Source organism: Suncus etruscus, chromosome 5 (assembly GCF_024139225.1).
Source record: "Suncus etruscus isolate mSunEtr1 chromosome 5, mSunEtr1.pri.cur, whole genome shotgun sequence".
Lineage (NCBI taxonomy): Eukaryota > Metazoa > Chordata > Mammalia > Eulipotyphla > Soricidae > Suncus > Suncus etruscus.
Genome location: NC_064852.1, coordinates 63,078,373 through 63,103,504, shown reverse-complemented (window position 1 = coordinate 63,103,504; position 25,132 = coordinate 63,078,373). Strand labels below are relative to the sequence as shown.

The 25,132-nt window shown below is 42.4% G+C and overlaps 1 protein-coding gene across 1 annotated transcript in view; it reads right to left on the bottom strand.

The window, feature by feature from the left end:
• Nucleotides 1-2,036: 2,036 nt before the first annotated feature.
• Nucleotides 2,037-25,132, bottom strand: part of MARCO (macrophage receptor with collagenous structure) — a 38,886-nt gene continuing 15,790 nt past the window's right edge. The window contains exons 6-13 of the mRNA XM_049773151.1: nucleotides 21,707-21,796; nucleotides 21,572-21,607; nucleotides 20,765-20,863; nucleotides 20,609-20,671; nucleotides 9,704-9,748; nucleotides 5,331-5,429; nucleotides 3,941-4,117; nucleotides 2,037-2,228 (exon numbers count right to left, since the gene is read on the bottom strand). Of these exons, the coding sequence (XP_049629108.1) occupies nucleotides 2,098-2,228; nucleotides 3,941-4,117; nucleotides 5,331-5,429; nucleotides 9,704-9,748; nucleotides 20,609-20,671; nucleotides 20,765-20,863; nucleotides 21,572-21,607; nucleotides 21,707-21,796 (740 nt within the window). The 3' untranslated portion in view covers nucleotides 2,037-2,097. The remainder of the gene's footprint in view (nucleotides 2,229-3,940; nucleotides 4,118-5,330; nucleotides 5,430-9,703; nucleotides 9,749-20,608; nucleotides 20,672-20,764; nucleotides 20,864-21,571; nucleotides 21,608-21,706; nucleotides 21,797-25,132) is intronic.

The window sequence follows — 25,132 nt, the reverse complement described above, 5'->3', positions numbered from 1 at the left end:
GTGCTACCCTGAGGCAAATTCTCCAGGGAAGGATTCTCTCAGGGGCAGCAAATGAGGACTCCCCAGCTCCAGCACCCAATCTCATTCTGCCTCTGGCAACATGACCTTATCTCATGCCCTCTGAGAATTAGGAAAGAACTGAACATTTCCACCTCTTCACATCAGCTCACCACACTGACTGCTGCATCTTTACTCATATTTTTACCTTCCTGCTTCTGCTATAGAGATTCAGTTCCTGCTCCCACTAAGTGCTCAGTCCCTTGCTCTTGGGTCTTCCTATGAATTCAGCTTCTTCTGGTTCACCTTCTCTTCTGAATGATTAATTTTGTATACTGGGTCACTGCCCTCAGCATGCCTCCATGCTCTTTATAGCTTATTATACGGTATAATGTCTTCCTGGCAACCTACTGCCTCCCTTCAGTTGCCTGCCACTGCCTTTCTCTTCATGGCCTACATACAGCATGGATGATCCCTAAATTTTGAGCACTCTCTCTTTCCATAAGAGCTGGGCAACAGGGGCCGGAGAGATAGCATAGAGATAGCGCGTTTGCCTTGCATGCACAAGGACAGTGGTTCGAATCCCGGCATCCCATATGGTCCCCCTAGCCTGCCAGGGGGATTTCTGAGCATAGAGCCAGGAGTAACCCCTGAGCGCTGCTGAGTGTGCCCCTCCCCCCCAAAAAAGAGCTGGGCAACATAGTCATGTGTGGGCCAGTCCTCCTCATTAAGCAGGGCTCACTAATGCAAATGTGTCCACAGAAAGCCAAACAATGGGGATAGGTAGGGGGTGCTCAGCTTAGAGAGCTGCACCCTCAAAACACATGCTCATTCTTCCTCTGCCCCGTAGCCCCAGTCTGTATTCAGGATGTGGCTGGAATTCCAAGGGAAAGAGGGATAAGCAACAGGCCTAGCTTCTCATGAGAATTTCTGGAAAGTCACTGTAGGACCCGGATATGACGGTGGTAAATTGGAGCCAATATGCCACAGGACAGCCTCTGTTGAATCCTTCTACCCACTTAAAAAATAAGAATTATGTCATACACTTGTGTTCTGTGTGGGTCATTTCACTGTAGCCACAAAGGGGTGCACAGGAGAGAGGAGAGGAAATAAATCGAAGCTGGAAAAACAGACAAGAGAGCACTAAGAAAGTCATCAAGGGAACTGGTTTTGCCAAATAGGTAGGTGGGGAAGGAAGATGAGAAGAGAGGAGGGAAGACACAGAGAAAGAGGGAGGAGAGATCCTGAGATCGGAGCCTGGGAAGGGGAAAGTGGTGAATTGGGTGCCTGTCAACCGAGCCGGGTGTTTGTAGTTTGTAGTCTGCTCCCAGAGATGTTAAAACTGGCAGATTTGAACCTTTATATACACCTGATAAAACTAAGCCTTGTGTTGTTTGTAAAGTTAACTTTATAAAATATAAAAGACAGAGGACTAGATTTACATTAAGAGAAAGCATCTTTCCTAGCTGAGAAATTTGGTGTAGAGCTCAATTCCTTTTTTAGGGGGGTGGGGGGGTGGGGAAAGACACACCTGTCAGAAATCATTCCTAGCAGGCTTGAGAGAACATATGGGATGCCAGGAATTGAACCCATGCCCCGCCCAGGTTGGCCTCATGCAAGGCGAACACCCTACCACTGTGCTATCTCTCCGGCCCCCTCAATTTCTATTTCTTATGCATCTTGGTGCCAGGTGCCAGCTGCACATCAACCTGTTGAGTGAGCTTAATGGGAGAATTCCAGAGAGCGAGGATCTGTGGAGGGCTGCAGCTTAGAGTGTCACTCACACTGATTCTAGGTGGGCAGTCTTTTATGTGATGTTTTGGGATCCCTGGGGCCATGCCTCTCTTTCTGACTCGGTTGATCATAGCTGTCTCTGTGTGCCTGTGTCTGGGACGACCCATGAAGTGTTGGTGGGACATAGCAATAAGAAATGGGAGAAGCAAATTCAAGGGTTCAGCCCCAGCCAGTAGCACAGCTGTGCAGTATATAGCTTTATTAGTGACCAGACTTCGAGGTTCAGCCAGGGCACCTCACTCAGCACTGGCATCTCAGGGGTGAGCAGAGTGTCCACAGCCACAGAAACTGGAAAGCTGCTGAGAGTCAGTTGCAATTTACTCCAGCGTCCTCGCTGTGCTGGCAGTTATGAGTGCCCCACTCACTCTTCTTGCAGTCCCACAGGCTGCTCTCAGTGCCTCTACAGGCTACATTATCCAGCCAGATCTGCCCAGTGCCTAGAGAGAGAAGGCATGGAGGGAAGGAGGGAGGAAAAAGGTGTAGGACTGGGGCAAGACCACATTACTTTTGTTTCCTGGAAAGTCCTTATGGGGAAGATGCCAGATGCGTTGGCTTCTCATCAGCCCCAGTGCTGACAGCTGGTCTGCTCTTTATAATGATTCTGTTCTGCTTTCTACCCTTTGACAACAATCTCCTCCAAGTATTTAATACTTAATCTATGCACAATTTGAAGTCTCCCAGGGAAATCCCAGCAGTCATCTCTTCCCTGTTAATTCACCACAGAAGACAGTTTAGCCAAGCTATTGGCCAGCTCTGAAGGCTTGTGCCTTCCTCAAATGCCCTTCCTTTTTTATTTTTATTTTTTGGGGGATTTTTTTTTTTGGATTTTGGGTCACTCCCGGCAGCGCTCAGGGGTTACTCCTGGCTGTAGGCTCAGAAATCACTCCTGGCAGGCTCAGAGAACCATATAGGATGCCGGGATTTGAATCACAGTCCTTCTGCATGCAAGGCAAACACCCTACCTCCATGCTATCTCTCGGCCCAATGCTCTTCCTTTTAATAAACCTCACTGTGAGTGAATTTCTCAGAACATAACAACTGGACTACTTCATGACCAACCTTTTCACTACTGGGCAATAATTCATAGAAACCCAATCTACACCGACATATATTTTAAAGGAATTTTACTACCCAACTGGATTGAATACTAAAGCAGGGATATAGGATTGGAGAGCTCATACATACATGGGGATAAGGCAATTGCCTTACATCTCATAGACCCAGCACCACACATTATCCCCTGAGCATTGCAGGGGTCTCTCCTGAGCATGGAGCCAGGATAGCCCAATGAGCACAGCAGGGTGTGGCCCACACTCCAGTAATATTCAGTTATTAATTAAAAGTAAGGATGGAGTAAAAGCTGAGAGCATTTGAGGGATAGAAGCAACTTAAGTAACTTCATTTTCCCCCATTGGGTCAGTTTTATGATCAAATAAATGGTCTTAGTTCAAGTTTTGATGAAAGTTTTAACCTTCAGCTGACAGATATAGACACAATCTCTAGTTCTTCAAGAGATCTTTCCAGAAAGATGGCTTTATAAAATCCCTGATCTAGGGGGTGGAGTGGTGGCACAAGCGGTAAGGCGTCTGACTTTCCCATGTTAGCCTAGGACTGATCATGGTTTCATCTTCTGGCGTCCCATATGGTCCCCCAAGCTAGGAGCTATTTCTGAGCCGCAAAACCAAAAAAAAAAAAAAAAAAAACATCCCTTGATCTAATTTTCTTTTCCTTCTATACTTCTCTTTAAAGATAATCAAAAATTGGTCATCCCAGACCTCCAGTCTTCTGAGGTGGAACTGAACATCCCATTGGTCTGCCTTGCATCTTTTCTGTTTTTCTAGTAGCAGTCCTTTCTTTCAAGAGCTACCTCTCATAAACACCCACAGGGGTCTGGCCTCAGATACGAGCCAAGTTCAATCAACTAACCCATAGCCAAGCATTTGCTGCCATAATTTAGAGTACATTGTGCCTGTCTTGTGAGTCTACTAAAGAGACTTCTCTCAGATTCTTTCCTGAGCTACAGAAACTTCAATTGTTTGAAACCTATCCTGGACTTAGTAAACTAAGTCACTTGCAAGCAGCAGACACGAGCAGCCCATTAGGGAGAGAAAGCCACATCAACCCCACTCTATGAAGAGGACTCACGTACCACCTCCAAAATTGACAATAGCAGTTCCTGAGGAGTAGCCCAGCATGCGGCAGAAGACTGTGGCATCACTGTTGTCCCAATCATCATCACAAATAGTTCCCCAGGCATCATTATACAAGACTTCAGCTCTGCCCCGAGTGCCAGAGCCAATGATCCTGACATTTGCAAAGGTTTGAGCTGGTGAGGAAACACATGAGGTTGAGCTGAGGAAGAACCAAGAGCTTGTATACTGAAGGCAGGCTCTGCCTTTATATTTAGGGAAGTTCTATAGTTAAGAAAGGATACCTGTGTGACAAGAAGTCACCAGTGCTGGGTACAACTTGGCACTGGCCTATGATCATGATTCCATCAGGATAGGTGCCATTGGATTGGCCTTGCAAATGATCTGACTGTGTCTTACCTTGTGTTGTGGAGGAAAATAAAAAAGAATGGAAAGAAAGGTGGTGGGAAATAAAGGAATAAGGAAGAAAAGAGGCAGAGAGGTAAAAAGAAAAGGAGGAAAAGAGGAGGGAAGGAGAAAAAAGGGAAGAAAAGAGGGAGAGAAAGGAAGAAAGACAGGAAAAAGTGGAAAGAAGGAAGTATGAAAGGAAATGAAAGAAGGATGTAGGGAGAGGGAAAGGAAAAAAGGGCAGAAGGATAGAAGGAAGGAAGGAATAAGGATGAATAGAAAGAATAGAAAAGAAAACTTGAGCGATGATCATCTGCGATGAACAGACTTATTTGAAGAGTGAGTCATTGGTGATGGGAATGTTGCACTGGTGAAGGGGTATGTTCTTTACATGACTTAAACCCAACTACACTCATATTTGTAATCAAGATGTTTAAATAAAGATATTAAAATAATTTAAATTTAAGGAATTTCTCTGAGACCCCAAGGTCTCTGCTCCTACTATATAACACAATTTTCAAGTGTAGGATTGAAGGGCACAGATTGCAGAGAATAGAAAGAACAATTATACCATTTGACATTTTTCTCCCCATTCTTCTATTGTGAAGACAAAAATCACAGGATTGAAAAAAAAAAAAGCCAAGAGTACATTCCCCATCCAACCCCACTGCAGATTTTCCAGGTATGGGAGATATTTGGCATCACGAACTCTGGATGTTTCATGAACAACAAGAGAATGGCCTAAACCACAGCAGGGTGGACTCTGGTTAGGCGAGGGAGACATGGAGTAAGTAGCCAGGATATAATGTCCACAGTTCCTGCTCATATGTCTGCCCCCTTGAATGCTATGACTGGGCCTTCATTTCACTGTGCTCAGTGCCCAGGACTATGTCAGAACAGAACATGTCTGTGGGATTAACTGCCCTCTTCCTCCAGCTTCTGAAAACTCCCAATGCCCTTACAACAGGACCTATCTGGCAAACACAGACACACTAGCCTTACCTTTTGTCCCTGATTCTCCCTTTTGGCCAGCTGGTCCAGGATCACCCTTGGGTCCTGCCAAACCTGCAGTTCCCTTTTCTCCTTTTGTACCCTGGGACCCTGGAGAGAAAAGAAGTGAGGAAACTGACAGTCTTGGTGTTCTAGGAAGAAGTTGCTTCTTACAATCATAATTTCCTCCTGTGAATGCACTCTTTGAATGTTCGTTCAGTTTGCTGCTCTGATTCAGGCAGAAATGGGGGCATGGTGGGCTCCACTATAGACTCCTGAGTCCTATGTCAAGGCTAAGAACATGGTGAACATGACTAATGGAATTATGGATGCTGTTGGTTGCCACTTGATTGTGTACTTGTGCAGATATTTCACTTAATTTGGGTGAAATTGCTAGACTATTTCTACACTTTACTTTTTCCTTCTGTAATTTAAAATGAAAAAAGAGGGAACCTGAGCAATAACATAGCTGGCAGGGCATTTACTTTGCCTGAAGCTGACCTGGGTTTGACCACCAGCATCTCATATGGCCCCATAAGCCTGCCAGGAGTGATGGCTGAACACAGAGCCAGGAGAAATTCCTGACCACTGCCAGGTATGGCCTAAAACAGACCAAAAAATAGAAAGAGGTTATGCAATTCATAAGGCTCCTTCCTTCCTTCCTTCCTTCCTTCCTTCCTTCCTTCCTTCCTTCCTTCCTTCCTACCTTCCTTCCTTCCTTCCTTCCTTCCTTCCTTCCTTCCTTCCTTCCTTCCTTCCTTCTTTCCTTCCTTCCTTTCCTCCCTCCCTTCCTTTCTTCCTTCCTTTCCTCCCTTCCTTCCTTCCTTTCCTTCCCTCTCTCCCTCCCTCCCTCTCTTCTTTCCTTCCTTCCTTCCTTCCTCCCTCCCTCCTTTCTTTCTCTTTCTTTCTTTTTCTTTCTTTCTTTCTTTCTTTCTTTCTTTCTTTCTTTCTTTCTTTCTTTCTTTCTTTCTTTCTTTCTTTCTTTCTTTCTTTCTTTCTTTCTTCCTTCCTTTCTTTTTCTTTCTTTCTTTTCTTTCTTTTCTTTCTTTCTTTCTTTCTTTCTTTCTTTCTTTCTTTCTTTCTTTCTTTCTTTCTTTCTTTCTTTCTTTCTTTCTTTCTTTCTTTCTTTCTTTCTTTCTTTCTTTCTTTCTTTCTTTCTTTCTTTCTCTCTTTTCTTTTCTTGTCTTGTCTTGTCTTTTCTTTCTTACACCCAGCAGTGCTCAGGACTTCTTCCTGCTTTTGAGCTTAGCAATCACAACTGGTGAGGTTCAGGAAACCATATAGGGTTCTGAGATTGAACTTGGGTAGACCATATGCATGGCAAGCTCTTTACTCATCATACTAATTCTTCCACCCAAAAAAAACTCTTTTAACCAAAAGCACATGAAAAAGTGCTCCACATAACTAATCATCAGGGAGATGCAAATCAAAACAACGATGAGATACCACCTCACACCACAGAGAATGGCACACATCACAAAGAATGAGAATAAACAGTGTTGGCGGGGATGTGGAGAGAAAGGAACTCTTATCCACTGCTGGTGGGAATGCCATCTAGTTCAACCTTTATGGAAAGCGATATGGAGATTCCTCCAAAAACTTGAAATCGAGCTCCCATATGATCCAGCTATACCACTCCTAGGAATATACCCTAGGAACACAAAAATACAGTACAAAAACCCCTTCCTTACACCTATATTCATTGCAGCACTATTTACCATAGCAAGACTCTGGAAACAACCAAGATACCCTTCAACAGATGAATGGCTAAAGAAACTGTGGTACATATACACAATGGAATATTATGCAGCTGTCAGGAGAGATGAAGTCATGAAATTTTCCTATACATGGATGTACACGGAATCTATTATGCTGAGTGAAATAAGTCAGAGAGAGAGAGAGAGAAACGCAGAATGGTCTCACTCATCTATGTGTTTTAAGAAAAATGAAAGACATTCTTGCAATAATAATTTTCAGACACAAAAGAGAAAAGAGCTGGAAGTTCCAGCTCACCACAGGAAGCTCACCACAAAGAGTGATGAGTTTAGTTAGAGAAATAACTACATTTTGAACTTTCCTTATAATGAGAATGTATGAGGGAAATGGAGAGCCTGTTTAGAGTACAGGCGGGGAGTCGGGTGGGGAGGAGGGAGACTTGGGACATTGGTGATGGGAATGTTGCACTGGTGATGGGTGGTGTTCTTTACATGACTGAAACCCAAAAACAATCATGTATGTAATTAAGGTGTTTAAATAAAAAAAGTAAACAACAAAAAATAAAATATTATTACTATTTGAAAAAAAAAGAAATATTTTATTTAGAAAAATTTCCACAGATCTGCCTGTACTTCAGTTCTTTATTCTCTTCAAAATATTACACTAATAGGTACTGGAGAGATATTAAGCAGATAGGGCTCTGCATGTATATGACCTAGGTTTGAATCCTTTTCTTTCTCCAAATTCCACTGTCAGTGAATCCTGAGTACAGAGCTAGGAGTGACCTCTAAGTATTGTTGAGTGTGACTCCAAAACAACAACAACCAAAAGCAAATAAAGCATTTCACTAATAAACCTATGGAAAAATTTCCTTTTTATACTCATAATTGTCCTAATGTATAGAAAACTATCTTACTTATCTCTTCCATCACCATCTCCTCATTCACTTCCGCCTCCATCGCCTCCATCTCCTCCATTGCCTTCATCTCCTCCATATCTTCCATATTCATTTCCTTCATCTACCCCACCTCCATTTTCTCTACTTCGTCCATCTTTATCCCCATCTCCTCCGCTTCCATTTCCTCTACCCCCATCTCCTCAACCTCCATTTCCTCTACCCCCATCTCCTCCACTTCCATATCCTCCACCTCCATCTCTATCTCTATTTTTTCAGTGTCAGAAAGGCTGCTTGCCCTGGACAGAACCTTGGAGCAATGGGGGACTCGGGCAGTTGGCAGGTACTGTGACATCATGAGGCATTTGGGGTACTGTGATGTCATGGACCCGAGGCTAGAGGAGGGGAGGGGGAATCCAGAGCCCCTTGTGCCCTGTAAGGCACCGAAGCCCTTTCCTCGCTCTCCTGCTACAATCTTGTGCTCTGTGTCCTCTGTATAAACCTATGAAATGCTTTGACCTGTATGCTCATTATCATATGAATTCCTTAAATGTTTGTAAATTTGGATTTTCGGGTTCTCACTGCAGACTGAATTCCCGGCTTGTGGTGACACCCCAGGATCTTGGAAAAAGAATAAACCTACGTGTGGATTGCATAAAAAAAAAAACTCTTTTAAGAAATGTCTGAACAATGAAAACAAAGATCAAGATAACTGGCCGGCAGTATAGGGTGTGTAGAGGATGGGTAGTTCAGAAAAGGGACAACTATAACAATGATAGTGGGAAGTGGTCACCCCCAACAATAACTGCCAACTGTGCTGAAGAGGAAAAATTATGATAATTGATACCCTAATAGTAATAATATTGAAAACAACAATGTCTAAAAGAGAAAGGAAAAGGGAAATAAAAAACTCCTGACATAGAGGCAGACCCAAGGGCAGGAGAGAAACTGTGGATACAGGTGAAAAGACTGATATTGGAGCATTGTTTTTTGTTGGTTTGGGGCCATACCTGATAATACTCAGGGATTACTCCTGACTTTGTGCTCAAGAATTACTCCTAGTGGGCACAGGAGACCATTATAGGGTGCCATGCATAGAATCCAGTTCAACTAGATACAAGCACCCTTACCCACTGTGCTATCTCTCTAGCCCCTGGAACATTGTACACCTAAACTTAATCATAAATAATTTTGTAGCTATAATTTACAGGGATCCAAAAATAATTTTTAGATGTCTCTGGAGGTTTACTTTAGCACTCCTAGGGTGGGTCTAGAGAGGACTAGAAATGCTCTGGAAGAAGAATGTAGGAATAGCCTACCTCAGTAACCAAGAACTTGGTCAATCAGAATGATAAAGATAAAGACAGACTAGAGAGAAGTCTTCACCTGAAGACAACCTTGAAGAATCAAGAGGAATATGGGGTATGACCAGAGCAGACAAGCTGACACAGAGAGAGGTTGCGCAGTCAGTCTGGGGACTGGGCAGGATAGGCAGCACCTATTCCAGGCCACTGCTCAGCTAGAAGTCACCAACTGACTGCCCCTTGTGACATTTTTTACCTTTTGCCACTTTTAGCATCTACTGATATCCACCCCTCAGGAAACTGAGTTCTGGTCTGGGTTTAAGTGTCAGAACCCTGATGTTTTTGCTCGAAGGGGATATTCCAGGGGCTTCCCATAGTGAGAGGTCACAGCTGTGCCTTCAATGTCAGCCAGACCCTCTCTCCATGGCTTCTGCTTTTCAGGCACCCTTATAAGAAATAAAACTGTTTACCTGGAACTCCTGCTTCTCCTTTTGTTCCTTTCTGTCCTTGAAGCCCTAAGACCAGAATACAGAAAAAGGGGGAGAAGATAATAAAACTTAGATATTAGACACTTTTAATCTTAGACAACCTCTTCCTTTTGTCTGATTAATGCAGATGGAAAGATACATTGGTTCTCTTTGATCGTTTATAGCCTCTTTAGAGGACTGTAAAAGGAGACAGGCTGCAGATAAATGGGGACATGGGCATTAAGGCAAAAGAGAAATGCATTGGCAAAGATACCCCAATTAAGCAGACAGACCCCAACTCACTTCCTAGTCAAGAAACTGCCTCACAGTCTGAATCCAATCAATCCTTTTCTTACCTGTTGCATTTTACAAAAAAAATAATTGCATGCTTTCTTGAAAAGAATTCTTTATCTTTACAAAATATTGTGATGGAGCCTAAAAGGGGGGTTTACCAATTGTTTTGAGAATCATCACCTATAGTTGATATTTCATAAAATTTTTTGGTTTATTTCTTTGAGGGCCCATGTAGCTAAAGAGTTTTAGGTTGAGAAAATGAAAAAAAAAAACTCTGCAATTATGCAGACATAATTTCACTGACATGAAAGACTCCCCTTCCTTCCTCTCTCTCCCGTTCCTCTCTCTCTCCTCATTCCTTCCTTCAGCCATATTTCACCCTTTGGTTCACTGGCCTCCCTGAAACCCCTCTTGGTCCTGTGCTGCTGGTTCAAGGTTGTCACAATGGGCTGCTTTTTCTTCTAACGTTCTCACCACTTGAAGTGCGAATTCTGACTTATCCAAAGGAAGAAGAATCTCCCACAGTTACCTTGCTCTTGTTGGGAGACCCATTCTTTGCAAGACAGCAGCCTAAGACCTGGCCCCTGGATATTTGCCAGAGCTCCCTTCAATGCCAATTACCTAGGGGCAGATCCAACCTGAGGAACTTCTTCCTCAACATTCAGTCTCTGTCTTTCCTATCTATGAGCATCTACAGGGTGTGGGTGGTGGAGGACAGACTCAGGGCCTGGGTCTGTTTCAGGCCCTTCTTAGGATAATGAGTGAGGGAGGACTTGACTCAAGGTACCTTCCAAATGACAGGCCTGGGTGCTGCTCAGGGAGGTATGACAAGGGGCCTGAAAGCTGCTAAGGAGTCTTTGTCTGAGCTGCCACTAGCTAGCACAGCACCCCACTTTTGAATGGGGGTGGCGTTGAGGTGTAGAGAGATTCTCCCTAGCACTGAAGTTACTGTGAAGGTGAAACATGAGACAAGGCACAGACCCCATTTCACTGCTCTGTGTAGGCTTGACCCTTCCCCCTTTGGTTCCACAGAGAATGCAGATTGAGCCTGTAAAACTTCCCAAGGTGTCACTGACTGAGAATCTTGGCCCATGCATGAATCTTTGGTATCTAGTCAAACAGTCTGTCAATTAATTCCCTGTGACTCTGAGCAGGAACTACCCTCCTTCAGCCTCTTTCTTTCTCTGATTGTGGCTATCTTAGAAGACAGTAGTGAGACCAAAGTGATGTCATCTGGGTCAAGTATTGAGCCTGAGCCTGACAAGTTCTCAATATACAGTGTTACTGGCCTCCCAAGGACATGCGTATATGTGTCTGGATCTCCTGAGGGACAAGGGACTGTCTCCTCTGGGGCCCTGGGAGTGATGGCTATTTGCTGCAATGACTCAGCCCAAGGACAGTGATGTCCTCTTTGTATCCTTGTACCTAAATTACATGTATAAGAGATGAGAAGAGATGCCAAAAAACATGCCTCCAGCCATTATTAAATAGAATAGACCAGGGTCTGATCAGTAGTACAGAGGTTAAAACTTTTATCTTGCAGGCATCTGACACTGATTTTGATCCCTAGCAACACAAATGGTCACTTAAGCATCACCCCCAAAAGCAAATCAAACAGTACACTTTCCATCTATACTCTACTCTGGACTCTTCTGGTTTTTGGGCTCAAGGACATTCTTTTGTTTGTTTTGGGCCACAGTCCTAGCCCTCAGGAATTACTCCTGGGGTCACAGGGGACCATATGAGAAGTCAAAGATCAAAACTAGGCTGGGGTGCTTGCAAGACAAACATCCTTCCCATTGTATTATGGCTACAACCTCCAGGTTGTTCTAATGAGGAACTTTTATCCTTGTCCCCAGAAACAAGATCCAGAGATCTGTATCCCAAAATCTTCCCTAATTAACCCCCCTATCTCAAGGAGGTTCCCTTTTCCAATTATCTTCAGAGCCCTGAACAACAAACACCCTATAGAGACAAAAACCATCAGAAGCCCTTCTATTCACTCAGTCCATGGACCCCACCTCCTGAGGTCTCAGCATGTACTGCTGCCCAAACTGTGGCAGGGAGTTTATAGACTCTGTCTTATATCATCTCGCAGCAGTAACTCAGAGAGATGTTATATGTTTTATCCAGGGCTCCTTGAGTAGTGAAGTGGGGGGGGGTGCTACTTAGCTGTAATCTCTCACTGGAACCTATAGCCCTGTGCCTCCCTCCCCGCAACCATATGCCAACCTTTCTGGACTTATACTTGGGCTGTTTGCTTGCTTTCAAAACTTCTCCTAGCACACCATCCTCCATCCCATCCCTTCCTTTCCCTGAGTTGTCAGAATTAATTGAACGTGCACTGTGATGACTGCATAGGAATGGTTAGAAACCACTCTCTACATCCAGTGGATTTGAAATAGGTCTCTGAGGCTCTGCATCTCTAACAATGTCTCAGACAACACTGCTGCTATTAGTCTGTGAAATACATTTTAAGTAGCTCCATCCTGAACTCATCTCCTGCATTCTCCTGGAAGAGCTAGGAGTCCATCTTGCAGCTGTCTCTGTCTCAGACAAATTCCCAGGCCCTTCCACATCTAACACTGGTGTTCTCCCAGGACCTGAAAGACTTTACAAAGTGCCCTTTGATGTGTGTCACATGTGTGTATGCCCTTTGATAAAATTGCTATGGATAGTATCATTAAAATGGCCCTCTTTTGAGGGAGGAAATCAGAACTGAGTGTTGTAAGAGTTGTCTCCAAGCCACACTGGGGTCAAAGATGAAGCTCACTAGAGATGCTGTGGTCTGACCATTTGATAGAGAAACAAGTAATTACTTCTGCATAGATAAAGAATGCCTCCTCCATTAGATCAGGGGAAAGAAGGAATAGCTGAAGAGTAAATTCACAAATATATATTTGAAAACAACATGATAAGGTAAACTTGGTCTCCATAGATATTACTTAACCTGAGAGGACATGGAGTATTAATATACAAGGTGCTTAATCTGAGAAATAATCCTCTCTCAAGAAAGGAATTTAGCATTAATTCAAAAGGATATATGTACATATTTATTCATTGCAGCACTTAGCACAATAGCTAGATTATACAATCAACCTAGGTATCAAACAACAGAGGAGTGAAGTATGAAAATGTGGTGCACACAATGGAATAATATGCAACTGCAAGAAGAGATGAAATTATGCAATTTTCTGCAACTTGGATGGGACTGAAAGATATAATGCTAAGTGGAGCATTTCAGAAAAAGAAGGATACACACACGATCATCTCATTTATCTGTGGTATATAGTACAATAGGATGAGGGAATGCAAGGAATTGAAGTGGGTAATATGTAGAACACCCTTGACCAAGAAGGGCCAAGAATAATCAAGGTCTCCCTTGATTTATAAGTGAGAAGGATGGGAAATAATAGGAGCAGGGAGTCAGGGGCACATCAGTGGTGTAGAAATGTGGTATATGCATATATCTGATCACAGAGCCAACAGTACTGTAAACAGGAAACCCAAACTACAATAACCATACTTAAAAATACGCCTGTTGAGGAGGTAGTTTGGAGGTGGGAGGGAACCTGGAAACACTGGTGGAGGAAAGTTAACAATTCCACACTGGTGGGATTAGTGCTGGGACATTATATACCTGAAATTAACCAAAACAAGTTATGAAATTGCAGTGCCTTCATTTAAAAATATAAATAAAAACCAAGAAAGAAAGAAAAGAAAGGGGCTTTGGTAGAAAGCACAGGCTTTCCTCTTCTTTCATCTTTACCTGAATGCCAAGAGTATTCTTGCTCCCAGTAAAAAGCCTATTTAATTCATCTGTAAATTCGGAGGGTCCTGGACTTCCAGATTTCTAGTCTACAAAGGGAGAGACTGAGAGATTCAATGCCCCAGAATCTATTTTCTGTCAACTATTGAGAAAGAAGCAAAGCCAAGTTGAGGAGGACCCCTGACTCTGATTTAATACAGAAATTTTCATTCTTGAATTCCATCCTATTTTAAGACTAATTGTGTCCTAGAAAATTTAGTTTAATCATCACAGTTTAGGCAAGCTAAGCTGTGTGGCAAATTTGGGAAATCCAAAATTTGGGGTCTGAGTAAACTTCTAAGATAGCTATAAGAAGATTTTATCTTGGAGGAAAATGAGGAGACATTTTACAAGTAAAAATTTAGTAATATAATTTAGTAGATTTCAATAATTTATTGGGTTTGTCTCAGTACTCAAATACAGGAAATGGAATTAACTGAAAAATAACACTCACGTTTGAGGGCTCAATTTTTATAATGGATTATTTGTTGCTTATTTTTAAGTCAAACCTCTAACTACAGATGAGAAAATGGGCTTGAAGTTGCTTTTACTTTGGTCTTGCCTCAAAAGGAAAATAAAAGGACATAAAAAACTCAGAATCTTGTTGTATTTTTAGGCATGAATAATGTTGAGTGCAGAATTTCTTATCAGATTGGTTTTTTTAAGTTAAATTTGGGTTGCTTCTAAAATCATTTCAGGAGGTGGCAAAAAAGAAATGCCATGATTATAAGTTGATGCCAATCATCCTCAGTTCCAGACAAACTATTTTTCAAAATGACTAAGGAACTTAGAGTTAAAATAAACTGTTTTGTTGGAGAATTTTTACTTTTCAGGGGGTTTCTTATTTTGTAAATTTTTTTGCACAAGCAAATGATTTTATACTTATTTTAAAGATTAAAGGTTGGAAAATGGAAAATTTAGAGTTTGGCTATAATTCTGCTTTGCTATAGTGTAGGAAATTGTTAGAAAAATTTCTGCTGAGTGGTAATGACTGAGGGAACTGTTCAGTTTAACTTCCCTGCAAATGGAAGAGGTTTCTTTTTGCCATCTTTGATCCACTCTCTTGACAAGATGAAACATTTCTCTGGGATGGGTTGGAATCCAATTAGTGACCATCCCTGACCACAGGCACATTAGGCAAGTGAGCCAGGATTTACCTGCTTACTGTGGGGATGATGGTTGGATTGGGGTGAGGGCAATTCTATTTTGTCTTGCCAGATACTCTATGTTATACTACACAATGGTTTTTTAGAATCACAATAAATTCTCCAATTTAATGAATGGTAACTGGGAGGCTTGGAGGGACAGGTTTACCTTTTGCCTTCTTGGCTTGTAAGGTACAGATAATGATATTTATCTGTGTGTTAAGTAATTGGAATTTATGGGAGGAAAATCCCAAGCAGAGGACCTGGCAAAGAGGCATCATTAAAAAAACTCTTTCCTTGTTTTTACTGTTGCTATTGTGATTGCTGTTGGTTTGAAGCCACACATGGTCAGTGCTTGGGACCTATTCCTGACTCTGTGTTCAGGGATCTTCCCTGACATTACTTAGGGAGACTATGTGATGTGGTTATAATACATGAAGCCCAAAGAATCTCCTCCAGCCTCTTGATCCATCTCCCAGGCCTTTGACTTTACATAATTGATACAAAATAATAAAATCTAGTTTTCACCTAGGTCAAGCCAATGCATTGTAATTTTTTTTTGATCCAAAGTACTAGAGAACATCTCTTTCTTTTATTTTTCTTTTTCCCCCCACAACAAACAGTGTTCAGGGCTTATTGTTGACTTACAAATTATGCCTGGCAGTGCTCAGGGGACCATATGTGGTGCCAGAGATTGAACTTGAGCCAGCCACATACAAGGCATATGGTCCTATCCTCTCAACTATCTCTCTGACCCCAACTAAATGTTCTCTTGAGAGATTAATGATTTTATTTACAAAAATGAGAAAAGTAGAAATTTGATAAACTGACTTGATATAATCAAAATAGACCAATACCACAATTCTTCTAGTTTGGGGAATACCAACATCCTGACATTAACAACTATGAATTATCTTCTATGATGAAGGTTGGCTTCCACCTATCCTGATTCCTGTCACTTCAGAAGTCTTATCCATTCTGAAGTTCATTAACTTATGACTTCAGGATGATGCATAAACCCGATACTATTAGCTAGAATAGGATCCTTTGGGAATTCTCTTTGAGATGTCCCTGTTGACCACAAGCTACTTAATTGGAGCAAATATTTATATTTGTATGGAAAGTCTAAGCCATTTTATACCAGTTACAATGATCACAACATGCAGGACTGAGAATGTAATTTGGAACCTGGAGAAAAGCACAGTAGTGAAAAGCACCCACCTGGCAAACATGAGACTGTGATTTCTACCCGCAGAACCACCTGCATGTGGCATAAAAGTATGCTAATAACATATTATTATTATTCTGCAATAACAGGAATGTGTAAGCACAAGTGGAAAAGAAAGATCACCATGATCACAAATATTATGCCATTAGATGTATGGTAAGCACAGTGACCCCTTCTAAGCACCACAATCAAGTGGTCAGGCACCACAACAAAAAGTATGTGGAGCCCCCATCACTAAAACAACAATAATGAACAGAGGAAGAGGGTGAGAAAAATTGCAATTTACCTTATATTTCTGGGCATTTGGAATAAATGAATAAGCCTTAAAATTGGCCTGCTATGTATTTAACCACTTGGTCTGATAGACAGAGAGAGTCCATCATAATGTTGTTCAGCAAAGAGACAAAAACTCAAGAATGGACTGAGCATAGTGGCCACCTGCTCACAAATCCCAACCTTTAGGCAGATGGTCACTCTGCTAAACCAGGGATTGAATCTTAGATAAATAACAGCCACAATAGGGCGTGAGGCTTTACAGTTCCAAGAATAATAGAATCTTCTGGGGTCTGCTTCTCAGATTCTTCTAGGACTGGAAGGTAAAGAGAAAGTTTTGTACACACTAAAAACTGAGGTTTAGATGAATAATGTGGCTCTTTCAGGGAGCCCTAAGAGCAAGACCCCGTGACAGAATAATGGTTAAGATTCTAAACTTCAGGGCCCGGAGAGATAGCACAGAGGCGTTTGCCTTGCAAGCAGCCGATCCAGGACCAAAGGTGGTTGGTTCAAATCCCAGTGTCCCATATGGTCCCCCGTGCCTGCTAGGAGCTATTTCTGAGCCGACAGCCTGGAATAACCCCTGAGCACCACCGGGTGTGGCCCAAAAACCAAAAACCGAAAAGAAAAAAAAAAAAGATTCTAATCTTCAGGTTAGCCAACTTTGGAAGTATCATTTTTTGGTTGCCTGACTTTGGTTGAATGATTGTTAAGTAGCACTAAGAAGAGTAATTTTAAATTATAGAACCAAGTCAGTAGTTGTCAGAAGCAAAAGAAAAATGGGTGTGGAAATATTAAAAAAAAAAACAAAAACAAAAACAGGAAAGATAAGGTGGGATTAATAGTGGCAAATGTATGGTGGTTCAGAAAGACCCTGATGCCAGAGGCACACTAAAACTAGCATGTTATAATGCAACACAACTACAATGTAATTTATTTATTTGTGTGTGTTTAACTTTGAGGATACACACAAGGCAGTATTCAGGCTTATTCCTGGCTCTGTGATCTGGAGCCACTTCTGGGTCTCAGGGGACCAAAGGTGGCACCAGGGATCAAACTAGAGGTCACGAACATGTAAGGCAAGCTCTTAATTCTCTATATTTCCAGATTTATAGCTTTTTCTTTCTGTTCCTTTGAACATATTTTTTTCATAGAGGTCAAACCCAGTGGTGCTGGGGTAGGAATGTTGCTGAACACAGTGTCAGGGATCAAACTCAGGGCCATGCTAGCATTTCTTCTACTCACTGGGACCATTTCACCCTCAGCAAAAGAGTGTGTGTGTGTGTGTGTGTGTGTGTGTGTGTGTGTGTGTGTGTGTGTATTTAAGAGATCTTCTATCAGGTTCGTGGTTTTCAGAAGCTGCTCTGGTGCAAAAGAGGAAGCAGAGCACGAAGCAAAATTCTCCTCCTTAACTGGGAGACTTAGGGACAGGCTAGTAAACTGAGAAGTGAGCACAACACACTCTGTGGTTAGACATACTTGGCCCCCACTCCTTTTTAGGGGCAATTGCCTCCCAATTAGTTTTTAGGAAGCCTAAGGTTCCCACCAGTGATTCTCAGTATGTGACATCTGGCAACACACAATAGAGTTGTGTGTTTAATGTAAAGTCCCAGGGACCAGAGCAATAGTGTTCCCCTATCCCCCATTCTTCCTGTGTAACCTTACCTGCTAGTAAGATCTGCCCATTTCTGGGAGGGGTCTTTGGTAAGTAACAAAAGGTTTGCAAACAAAAGGCAGAAGAGGGTTTTGGGGGATGGATTGAGGGAGACTCAGCAAGAGGGATGGAAGAAGAAGCAGCAGGAGGAGAGATGGCTGAAAGAGGTTGATTGCAGGGCTGATTATGAATCCAGCATTATGATAGTAGCCACACCTGTTGGCCAGGGCCCTGAATAAAGTTGATGTCTCCTAAAACCTGACTGCCTATGAATTTTCTCCCTGCAGCTATCCTGAACCTGCAGACCCACCAGCTGAAGGGGGTTGCAGACCTGTGGTCCGAGCTGGAGGAGAAAGGCCCCTCCATACATCCCATCACCATCCAGCCCAATGCAGGGCTGTGTTAGTCAACACAATAACATAGTGGTAGGATGTTTGTCTTACATGTGGTTGACCCAGGTTCAATCCCCAGGCATTTCATATGGTCCCCCAAGCCTACCAGGAGTGATATCTGAATGCAGAGTCAGGAGTAACCCCTGATCCCTGCTGAGTGTGGCCGCAAAATAAAACAAACAAAAAAGACCCAGTCATGCTGTGTCCTGCCTGGGCCAGGCATAATCTAGGCATTCTGAAGGTTCTGGTGGTCTCCAGGGTTATATCTGGCAATGCTCAGGGACCCTGTTGTACTGTAAATTGAACCCGAGTTGGGTGCAGACTAAACATGCCCTAACCAATGAACTATCTTTCACAATCTCCAATCTTCTTGTTTATTCAAGAACCCTTAGTCAGGCAATAGGTGACCTGTGAGTGTACTGGTAAGACTATCTTTATATACGAAAGGGAAGAAAGTCCTCATTTTCTTGAAGTCAAGCACTGAACTCAGGAATAGAAGAGACTCGTCTCCTAACATAAGGCACCCCAATATCCAGAACAAGGCAGAAGGAAGTGAGAAAATAGCTAATCAATGAGATATATGACAACCATACCCAGATGGAGCACGCCAGTCAGCAAGTGGTCTATAGAAATGTCCATAAGCACCAGGTGTAATATCCTTCCCCTCCCCTTACACTTGCCACAAGCCCATGATAAAAAGAAACCAGCTCCCATGTTACACAAGCAAGCAACAAGAATGAGCGCTGCCTGGATCGCAGGTGATCACAGGTCTCACAACCTGCATGAAATACCCCAAAAGCAAAGACCAAGAGTCATGTGGCAGCCCCAGTCCCCTGGCCAGAACACTTGAACATTCACAGATACCAGTTTCTTACATCCCTCACTCCTCCATGCTCTAGACATGCCCACCTTTCTGAAGTGATCAACCACCATCCTTCCAGCCTCAGTGCAATATCATACAACCTCTAACACTTATCTGACCCCTGCACCTCTTTACACTGGTACCACCAGTATTCTGAAGTATTAACAGTTACATTTATAGAAAGTAAATGAAAATTCCATTTATAGAAAGAAGTTGACCACATACTCAGTAAAAATTGACAGGAATGGGTAGTGGTATAGTAGAGTGTGGTCATGAGAGTCAAGAACTCAGGTGATCTACACCAATAAGTTCTTCAGCCTTTTTATACCTGCAGGCTTGATCACAAACTCATTATAACCAAAGTGGCAGATCATTGGTGTTTACCTTTACACATGGAAGAATGGGAGCCAGTCCATAGCCCCGCAGTTGAAGACTACTGGTCTTCACCCACTGGTAGACCACAGGTCTACAACAACTGTTCCCTGGTAGAGATGGGAACTATGGTATACTGCAATAATCACTCTCATACTGTACCACTATTCTGGTCTGTACCAATCTCCCCAATGGCTAGGTGGTCAATTTCTGTGGCCAAACCCATATCAGAGTATACTTGACCAGGCCTGGCAACATTTGATCTGTCTGTCTGTCTGTCTCCTGCACTAACGTGATGGCCTATGCAGGCATGATCCATTATGGAGACCCAGAACTCCACACAGTGGTGCAGACTTTCCCTGTCCTGCTCCATGTCTGTTCTAGCCTAGTGACCCCCATAAATTATCCTAATAGTGCACAGTGTCCACTAGACTTGTCTAAAGCTGGTGACCTGCACTACATCAGCACATCGGCTTCTTGAACACCATCTGCCTGACTGTTGATAATTGAACTAAACTGACATAATGTTATAAACTTATTTTCTGTAAGGTCCATTACTGTGAGCCACCTCTCAATTCTGAACTCCCTGGGCAAATATGCAAGAAAAAGTTTCTTTTGTTTTGTTTGTTTGTTTTAGGGTTTCATCCAACAATACTCAGAGCTTACTTCTGCTGAGGCTTGGAGGATAGGTCCCTGCTCCTCTTTCATAATAGAGATTTAGTAAGAGTTCTTTTAAGAACAAAAGTCTGAAGACTCCAGGGCTTGGGAGTGGACTTCACTTCTCTCATTGGGGAGCCTTAAAGCAAGAACCAGGAGATGTGACCTTTTCCCATGGTTTCCTAATTTTCAGTCATCCTGCCACCCTCCAAACCCCCATTACCTGGGTCTCCCTTGCTTCCTTTCAATCCTATTACTCCTGGTAGCCCGGGAGTCCCTTGAGGTCCTGGAAAAGAGATTTAATAGAGGCATGAGGAAAGGGCCAGGCAACCCTTCAAACATCAGTCCCCACCCTCATAGGATGGAGGAGTCTGCTCACCTCTTTGTCCCGTAAGGCCAATGCGGCCAGTCTCTCCCTTGGCACCCTGGGGTCCCATTGCTCCTGGAGGACCTGGAAGACCTCTGGGTCCAGGTTCCCCTAAAAATTTAATCATAATGACAAAGATGAAGTGGTAGGCAGGAAAGATGTGCCTCTCCCCTACACCCCACATTCACACATTGGGCACTAGCCTTCTAGCACCTTATTCCTGAGAGGTTTAACTTTCTCTCTCTCTCTCTCTCTCTCTCTCTCTCTCTCTCTCTCTCTCTCTCTCTGTTTCTGCCTGTCTGTTTATTTATCTCTCTTCTACAAACACATACACACATGCACACACACGCACTAACCCAAACTCAGCAGTGAATCAATTTGTTTCATTCACTGTTGAAGCTTGGGAATAGTGGATAGTCTTAGTGTATAATAGTCCTCATTGCAGGTTGGAATAACACCTTCAAGAGTAATCTCAATAAATCAGACTTTCTGTTGCACTCAGAAGGGGCCAGGCAGTAAGAAATCCAGATGCCCTGATCTCCTTTTCTTCCTCCTCCTCCACCTCTTCTTCCTCCTCCTCATTCTCTTCCTTCTTCTCCTCTTCTTCTTCTTCCTCTTCTTTAACCTTCTCCTCCTCTTCTTCCTCTTCCTACTACAACTACTACAACTACTACTACTTCTACTACTACTACTACTACTACTACTACTACTACTACTACTACTACTACTGTAAAATAAAGATAGTGGACACAGTGCTAGCCTTGAACTTGCCCAGGGACAGTTGGGTTGAAATCATGCCCAGATTCCCACAGTTGCTACCTTGATCTCCTTTGATTCCTTGAATTCCAGGAATACCTAAAATGAAGAAGCATTTTTGTAGTGGTTATTTTACCCTTAGCTTAGCTTTCCAGAAATAAGATATCAACAAATAAGCTACTAAACTTAACCTCTTACCTGGAACACCTGGCTTTCCTAAGTCACCTTTACTCCCCTGGATTCCAGTTTGTCCCATGTCTCCTTTCTGGCCCATGCTCCCCTTGTTTCCTGTGAAAATAAGTAGCCAAGGTCAAGCACAAATTCCTGTTCCACTTAGATTTCAAACTCAAACTTTTAGTGTTTCTGCATAGTGTCCAGAAGTGCAAGACACCATTGCTGAGATGTGATAATAACTCAGGAGAAATAGGTGACCCAGCCAGACTCATGGGCAGCAGAAGATATAGAGCTCATCTTTTAGGACCTGGTCCCCTAAGGAGGCACCACAATTGAGATGGGATGGTTTTAGACTCTGCCCCTGAGGAGGTAGCTTGATTGTGTGTGATTTTTTTTTTTTACTTACTCCTGAATCTTTGCTCAGGGATCACTCCTAGTAAGGCTCAGGAGATTAGATGGGTTATTGGGGACTTATAGCACCTTATCGGCTATGGTCCATCTTCCTCTTTGGAATGAGTATTTTTTTAATTTTTAAAATTTATTTAAAGAACTATAATTTACAAATTTACAATTTACAAAGTTGCTGGTAGCTGCATTTTAGGAATATAATATGTTAACACTAATCCCACTACCAGTATTATCACCATTACCAGTGTTCCTATACTCCATGGTGTCTCCATCCTGCCTGCTACCTTGACAGGAATAATACAAAGTTGGTGAATGCAGCTTAGCACTCAATTTTCATGAGTCTTTGGGCTCATATCTATAACACTCTTCTACATCATCCATATAATGAAAGCTCAACCCAATCTCTGCTCCCCCATTACTTCCCTTTTTCATCTTCCTTTCTTCCTTGATTTCTTTCATTATATGTCCTTCTCCTTAGCTCTTGGCTCAAGGGTGATGATCTAGGCATCCCCCGTTTACTACAATGCATTTTTTCATCTAGTTATTCTATAATTCACAGATAAGTGAGATCTTCCTGTGTTTGCTTTTCTTTTTCTGGCTTACTCCACTCAACATGATCTCTTAAAGTTGTGACTAAGTTGCAGCAAATTTCATCTTTTCTAAGGTTTTTCAATCCTCCCAAAGTAAAATCCAGATACTGTAAAAAGCAGATCTTGAACACTGAGAGCAGAGAGAAAACCATAGCATCTGGTTCCTGCTAGTTTTCAACCACTGGTTTTCTGGCACGAAGGGTTTTAAATTTTGCACTTGTCATCAGTTGTGAAGGCTTGCTTCTGTCTTGTCCTCTCCCCAGTCCTTTGCTCCTCACTTATTCTTTCCTGACACTTCTTGGTGCATAGCAATTGAGGGAGGCTTCTCTAGGAGCAGGTCGGGGACCCCGTTTCCCAAAGGTGAATTTGTTATAGGCTGGGCCCTGCCATTGCTTTGCTCATGTCTCCTCAATAGAAAATAGGGGTTCAGTGATAGTTAGTAAGCTTCCAGGTATCCTTTTCAGTGAGATGCTCCCCATCTTTTAACAAACAGGTCCAGAATATTTGGGATGAAATTTGGCTAAAAGATTTCTTTTAGGGCTAGAGTAAATGCTTGGCAGATGAAAGGCCTGATTTTAATCCCTGGCAATGTGTGATCTCCCAAGCATCATTGAGAGATACTCCCTGAAAAGTAAGCAAGGAGTAATCCCAAACACTGGTTGTGTGGGCCCAAACAAAACAGCAAAAGGCGTCCTGTCATCATTTTCAGTATGTCAGACATGAATAGGCTCCAGAAGATATTGAAGTAGGAAACAGAGTGAACTAGGAAATTGATGAGGAGCAGAGGCAAAGTCGCTTGTGGTACAAGTCTTCCTGGATCTAAGTTTTAAAAGACTTTAGGCTCCAGGTAAGTGATCAATGTTTCTGATATCAATTTATTTAGAAATTAGTTTTGTTTCTGTTTGGTTTTGGTGTTAGATATCAGATATTAGATATTAGATATCAGATATTAGATATCAGATAGTGCTTATAGGACTTTGATTCCATGAATTCAGGGCTGGAGTGAGGCAGCCGATCTGTTACTCAGATCCTGAGTTCCCCTCTCACAAAGAGAACTATGAACTTCTGCCTTTGGAAGTCACATTCTAAGATCACACACATCCACCTCCTAGCTGCATGAATTCCCTTTTGGTCCCATCCAGGAGAATTCTGGGCCCCTTGTGCTTTTGTGCTAACAGTAGTGGGCTGAACCTCATCCACCTCCTAGCTGCATGAATTCCCTTTTGGTCCCACCCAGGAGAATTCTGGGCCCCTTGTGCTTTTGTGCTAGTAGTAGTGGGCTGAACCTTAACTCCACCCCAAGTTTGCCATTTCATTTTGGATCAGTCCAATTCCTACCTAATCTTTCTTCCATTCCCTCAGCACAATTTGCTCTCCCAAAAACTTTCGCTTTCTGTTGTTGAACAAACCAGTCAAACAAGTCTACTGTTTAACTCCAACTATTGAGTATTTGAGGGTTGATTTGTCCATGCTAAGGGCTTTCTGCCTGAAGGCAACCACCACCCCTATTTCTTAGAAAGTAAACAATTATTTGCCAGACACTGTATTATATATATTATATATCCCATATACCGGTTGTAATTAATTCTCATTAACCGTTACTATATTTATTTTTAAGGTGAATAAATTGAAGTTAATTCACTTAATTCTCTGAAAGGGTAAGTGGTTTTTCCTATGTCACATAACAAATGAGTATAATTTATAGCTGCCTAATCTTGGAACTAAAATCTTTTCCTTTCTACCTTTTAATCCTAAAATGACTACTACTAATATCTGCCATTTATTTAGTGTCTGTCATGTGGTGAACTGTCTATCTAATCTTGGGTGGCTTTGGAGGGACAGAGGGGAATACATTTGGATCATACCCTATGGAGCTCAGGGGTTACTTCTAGCAGAGCTTGAAAGACCATATGAGGTACAAGAGAGTGAACTAGGATAGCTGTGTTTAAGGCAAGCACATTTCCTACTGCTTTATCTCTCTGACCCTCACTTCTAATATTTGTAACCCGTATAGCTGGTATGCATCATTGCTTTACTCCAATTTCTGTTGAATTGCCACTCTTTTCTGAAATAAAAACATTAAATCTTGGTAGATTTAGTATTCTCACACAAGGGAAGTGAAGGCTTATCAACCAAGCTTCCAGCCCTTCTCTCACTAGAGTCATTAGAAACCAAGAGCCAAAAAGAGGAAGATTCTCATAGAATGTGAGGAAAGCAAAATCTCAAAATCATCCAACTTTCAAAGACATACAGGCCTAGGGACTAGAGACAGTACTGGAGGTAAGATGCTTGCATTGCACATAGCTGACGAAGGTTTGATATTCTACTCCATAGGGTTCCCAAAACCTTGCCAGGAGTGATCCCTGAGCACAGAGCCCGATGTAAGTCCTGAACACTAAAGGGTGCTCTTCCCCAAAATTAACAAATGAAAAAACACGAAGACATGTTCAGA